Source organism: Limulus polyphemus, unplaced genomic scaffold, assembly GCF_000517525.1.
Source record: "Limulus polyphemus unplaced genomic scaffold, Limulus_polyphemus-2.1.2 Scaffold3270, whole genome shotgun sequence".
Classification (NCBI taxonomy): domain Eukaryota; kingdom Metazoa; phylum Arthropoda; class Merostomata; order Xiphosura; family Limulidae; genus Limulus; species Limulus polyphemus.
The window spans coordinates 115,813-121,813 of NW_013668880.1; the positions used below are offsets into that span (position 1 = coordinate 115,813).

Sequence of the window (6,001 nt, forward strand, 5' to 3'; positions counted from 1 at the left end):
AGTTTAAGAGACAACGTTAAAACACATTGTTAGTTAAACAATTAAAGGCCTTATCTTTCATGTGAGTTTAAGAGATAACGGTAAAACACATCGTCAATGTTCTTTACATGAAAAATTAAAAGTAATATCGGAAAAATTCACCTTCTTAGCCTGACCTTTGCAGCAGGTAAAGTTGACCAGTCCTCCTTGAATAGGAATGTCCTCACGCCTTTGGCGTAATTTTCAAAGTACGTGCTCCACTCAAGGTCACTGATATCAAAGCTGAAAGTCTAAATCCATAGATAATAAACGTTTGAAACGGACATAACTATTACTAAACAATGAACGGCTTATATGAACCAGCAGTTACAGTTATTATCTATCATACTTTAACAACGATGAAGCAATGTGGACATTCTTACCGTGAAACCGTTTCCTACCTCGGTGACCCTTCCAGAGAACAGTAGACCCGTACAATTTGTATAATCTTACCGTGAAACTGTCTCTTACCTCGGTGTCTCTTCCAGACAACACTATACACGAACAATGTCTACATTCTTACCGTGAAACCGTTTCCTACCTCGGTGACCCTTCCAGAGAACAGTAGACATGTACAATGTGTATAATCTTACCGTGAAACTGTCTGCTACCTCAGTGACCCTTCCAGACAACAATATACACGTACAATGTGGACATTCTTACCGTGAAACCGTTTCCTACCTCGGTGACCCTTCCAGAGAACAGTAGACATGTACAATGTGTATAATCTTACCGTGAAACTGTCTCCTACCTCAGTGACCCTTCCAGAGAACACTATACACGTACACTATGTATAATCTTATCGTGAAACTGTTTCCTACCTCGGTGTCTCTTCCAGAGAACAGTAGACATGTACACTGTGTATAATCTTACCGTGAAACTGTCTGCTACCTCGGTGACCCTTCCAGAGAACAGTAGACCCGTACACTATGTATAATCTTATCGTGAAACTGTTTCCTACCTCGGTGTCTCTTCCAGAGAACAGTAGACATGTACACTGTGTATAATCTTACCGTGAAACTGTCTGCTACCTCAGTGACCCTTCCAGACAACAACAGACACGTACAATGTGTACAATCTTACCGTGAAAGTGTCTCGTACCTCAGTGACCCTTCCAGAGAACAACAGACCCGTACAATGTGTATAATATTACCGTAAAAGTGTCTCTTTCTTTAGTGTCCCTTCCATTCAACAATAGACACGTACAATGTGTACAATCTTACCATTAAATTGTCCCATACCTCAATGTCCCTTCCAGATAATTCCAAAGACAATCTTTTTGTATTTTCATTGAGAAACGTCCACTCACGTAAAGAGAAAAATTCCAAGGTGTTGATTGCTCGGTGGAGTCTGGTATAAAGACCAACTAACCTAACCCAAAAAAGTTAGAGTCACTGAATTTATGTAGGCCGAAGTTGGCAACTATAAAATAGCTATATTTTAGCAAATTATCAATAAATTTTGATCAAAGTAAAGAAACCAGAAGTAACCTATGGTAGCTTATTTAAAAACCAGAATAACTTGGAATAATTTTATAAAAACAGTTAAGCCTAATAATTTAATAATCAGTAAACATTTAGATTTTTTACTTCAACCATCGTTAGAAGTAATCCCTTTTTTACTTCAAGCATGATTAGAAATAATTCCGGGTTTTTACTTCAAGCATAATTAGAAATAATTCCGGGTTTTTACTTCAAGCATCATTACAAATAATCCCGGGTTTTTTTGCCAATTCTTTAGATTCATCTTGCTTATTATGAAATTTATTCAACATATAACAATGTGTGTATGATTTGTCACCAGATGTCACGATATACAGTTATTCTAAGTCCACAGACTGATGAAAAGGTTACCTGTATACACAAGCTCTTCGCATAACAAAGTTAAGTCTCGTTTCTAATCTCTCTCCTCTAAATTTCCAACTTTGAGACTATTTACAATTCGGAAAACTCGTGGCTTTCAAAATGAACACTGCGTCGATAACAGAGGACTGTTTTTAACCATTAGTGTTTCAACAACTACGACTGAAGCAAGGATTTCGGTTTTAAGTTTCTATTAGACATTAACAGTAATGAACAATAATAAAAAAGAAATGTTAGAGCCTTATCGAAACATCTAATCACTGTATACGGTAATAATAGTAATTCGAAATTAGAAGTACTTGGGTTTTTCGCCTTGCAGTCGAAGGAAGAGGTCGTAAAGGTAAGCCGGTATGTAGTGTTGATAAAGCTTGCAGATCGCATTCCATAGTCGGTTAGTGGTAAATTTGAGCTGAGGATGACGAATGACGTGAGACGTGGGGTAGACCAGAGCATACGGGAACATGAGAGTTATCAACTGTCCCCATGTTAATTTCTTGTCCTGACCTGACGTACAATGATACACTTTGATGGTGCTGGTCCTGGGTAGAAGATTGTTAACAGTTACTCTGCTTATTTCACTACAAGTTGTATTGTTTTATGTTAGTTGAACAGAAATTAGAACACTCTAAATTACCGGCTCATCTCTCCAATTACTGTTCTGTTTTATATTCAGATATAGGAATAGATGAACCTATAACTTACGGTCCAACCATTCCTATATCTGAATATAAAACAGAACAGTGTAAGTTATAGGTTCATCTGTCCAACCATTCCTATATCTGAATATAAAACAGAACAGTGTAAGTTATAGGTTCATCTGTCCAACCATTCCTATATCTGAATATAAAACAGAACAGTGTAAGTTATAGGTTCATCTGTCCAACTATTCCTATATCTGAATATAAAACAGAACAGTGTAAGTTATAGGTTCGTCTGTCCAACCATTCCTCTATCTGAATACAAAACAGAACAGTGTAAGTTATAGATTCATCTGTCCAACCATTCCTATATCTGAATATAAAACAGAACAGTGTAAGTTATAGGTTCATCTGTCCCACTATTCCTCTATCTGAATATAAAACAGAACAGTGTAAGTTATAGGTTCATCTGTCCAACTATTTCTATATCTGGATAGAAAACAGAACAGTGTAAGTTATAATTATTTCATCAACTTTTAACAATCTTTTTAAACTTTTCTAAAATCAGTTTTTTTGTTCGTTATATTAATGACAATTACACAGTAAAAAAAAATCCGGTTTAAAACAATAAAAAATGTGAAATTGACATTAACGTACAATTTACGTTATTACCTAGTAACACACTAAGCCAACCTCTAACAAAATGTATAAAGACAATATTACAATGTAAAAAAAAAACTGTTATAGCAATCTTTCTACTCGTTTTTAAACACGTTTCATTTATTAGGTTCTTCTAAGGTCAAAATAACAAACGCTAATTGACGAATACTTTATTATACAAACAATCGTTGAATCACATGTTTTGTGGATTATTCTTATGGATACGTACGTGATTTTCTTATTTTTAAATTTCGAACAACGCTTCTCGAGGACTATGTACGCTAGCCGTTCCTGATTTTGAAGTGATAGACTAGTTAGAAGGCGGCTAGTCAATCCTACTATTCGTTGGTGAAAAGAGTAGTCCAAGAGTTGGCGGTGGGTGGTGTTGAATAGTTGCCTTCTAACTAGTCTATCACTGCTAAATTAGAGACGGCTAGCGCAGATAGCCCTCGTGAAGCTTTGCGTTAAATTCAAAACAAACCACATTTAATAAATCTGAGCTATTACATAAAAATAAAGTTCTAAAGAAACTTCTTAAGGTTTTTACAATTTTATATACCTATGAGTTGCCGTGCGCCACCCTACGGCAATCATAAGATTTACTACCACGTCCACTGGTATTAGGTCAGCAATTTTAGTGGAGTCGCACAACATAGTCTGTAGGAGACCGGTCGCAGCCTAAGAGGGAGAAAAAAAAAGAACTTAACGGACGTAGCAAGAATTTTACATGTTCTATGTTCTAAACACTTGGCTCTGACTTTACACTTATTTTTACTTGCTTTCAAATCTTTGTATACTCTTATTTGTACATAGCTGAGCTCTGACTGGACACTGGATTATAATTAATTTGAAGCCTGTATTCTGAGTTCTGCTATATTCAGATTTTTTGGTTTATTCTGATGCTTGATTATATTCTAATTTTGCCATATTTTGAGATCTGACTGGACACTGAGTTATATTTATTTTGAAGCTTGACTGTGCTCTGATTTTTAAGTATTCTGAGATCCGCTATACTCTGACTTTTTTTACTGGTACTTCATTATATTCTAAATGAGATCTGACAAGACACCGAGTTTTACTTATTTTTACTCTTGTATTATACAGTGATCTATATCTACTATTGTATTAGTAGCTGTTTGATGATCACGAACAAACAACACGAATTACATATTGTAAAGAGCTCCTTACCGCAGCGTTGAGCCCATTCGGTCCATTGAAGGTCTCCGTCCAGCCCTGAATGAATAGAATGAAAATTTCGTTATCACTGGCGAATACATTAACTTACTACCACGTTGCAAACCAAGTGTTCAGAGTTGTAACATCGAGAACCGTCTTCATCAAATACGCCCTGAACCCTTTCCAGGAACAGCTGGATCCGAATTGGGTGAACTAGCTTAGAGATTTAAGGGCTGAATTGGATAAACTAGCGTACAGATTTAAGGGCTGAATTGGGTAATTTTGTTTGGAAGCTTATGTCTAGGAGCTATTGGTGTCTTAGCTGCCCTAAACGTTTTGCTATAGGAATTTCCCATGTTAACTATATTGGTGTCTTCACTGCCTTAAACATTGCCCTGTAGAAGACTCCCCAGGGAAAATATATAAGTGCTGTTGGTGTCTTCACTGCCTTAAACATTCTGCCGAAGGAGACTCCCCATGAGGAACTGTATAGGTGCTGTTGGTGTCTTCCCTAGGGGTTTCTGCCCTGACCGTTTAGCCCATGTGCACTTAAGACGTCGTTCAGGTTGGAAATACAAATCCTTGTTGAATCTTTTCTGCTACCAACCTCTAGTGGCTATTTCATAAATTAAAACTCAAATATCTTGTTAAATGGTCAAAGTGTATTTGGGCGAAGACTTTAAAATTTAAGATACAAACATATTTGCTGAATGATTCTATCCCTATGACCCACCCTGGTGGTAGTTCAGTAGTAATAAGTATATTGTATGGTTTTAATTAAGGGTTAGCGAACAAGATGAAAGCTAAGCATGGTCTTTAAGTGACACCACATGTTCTAGTTTTATTAGTGAATGTCTGAAAGGGATAAAACGAACGTAGGTGAAAGTGTAAAAGTTCTTGTTCCGAATATTCTACAGGGCTGAAAATCGCACAGCTTACTTGATATTTCAAGTCAAGTATTATAGTAAAACCAAATCTGAATGCTGAAAGCACCCGTACTCTTGGTTACCCGTGAGGTTATCTTGTGATTGAAATATTTATCTTAACGCAAGAAACGAGTACTAAGTGTCTTTGAGTTTCCTTTCAAAAATTATTCAGTTTCAAGTGAGATGCTATAATTACAAGCAGGTAACTATAGTTACAAGCTAGTTACCATAGTCACGAACCGGGTTGCTATCGTAACAAGTGAGCGCTATAGTTACAGCGAATTGCTATAGTTTAAAGCAAATCAAAGTCTTAATTTCTATCTTTAGGTAATAAACTCTAACAAAAAATCAAGTTAATAATAATGGCAATGCAAGAGTAATAGTAAATTATAACAAATGACAATAAATAATCCTAAACCAGATAAGAAATAGTTCATGAAATACATATTTCAGTACAACAATAATGACCTCTTCGAAACTTTTAAACCCGTAACAAGCATCAGTAACAATGTTATGTTGAACAACAATACTCTATATTTTATTACAACAATAACGACCTCTTCGAAACTTCTAAACCTGTACTAAGCATCAGTAACAATGTTATGTTGAACAACACTACTCTATATTTTATTACAACAATAACGACCTCTTCGAAACTTCTAAACCTGTATTAAGCATCAGTAACAATGTTATGTTGAACAACACTACTCTATATTTTATT

At 35.8% G+C, this 6,001-nt stretch overlaps 1 protein-coding gene across 3 annotated transcripts in view; it reads right to left on the minus strand.

Annotated features, from left to right (window-relative positions):
* Window positions 1–6,001, minus strand: part of LOC106469033 (putative fatty acyl-CoA reductase CG5065) — a 30,127-nt gene that overhangs the window by 14,877 nt on the left and 9,249 nt on the right. For all 3 annotated transcript variants that reach the window (XM_022397431.1, XM_022397430.1, XM_022397432.1), the window contains 5 exons: window positions 4,367–4,411; window positions 3,738–3,856; window positions 2,180–2,419; window positions 1,260–1,389; window positions 142–269 (listed from right to left, as the gene is read on the minus strand). In XM_022397431.1, the coding sequence (XP_022253139.1) occupies window positions 142–269; window positions 1,260–1,389; window positions 2,180–2,419; window positions 3,738–3,856; window positions 4,367–4,411 (662 nt within the window). The remainder of the gene's footprint in view (window positions 1–141; window positions 270–1,259; window positions 1,390–2,179; window positions 2,420–3,737; window positions 3,857–4,366; window positions 4,412–6,001) is intronic.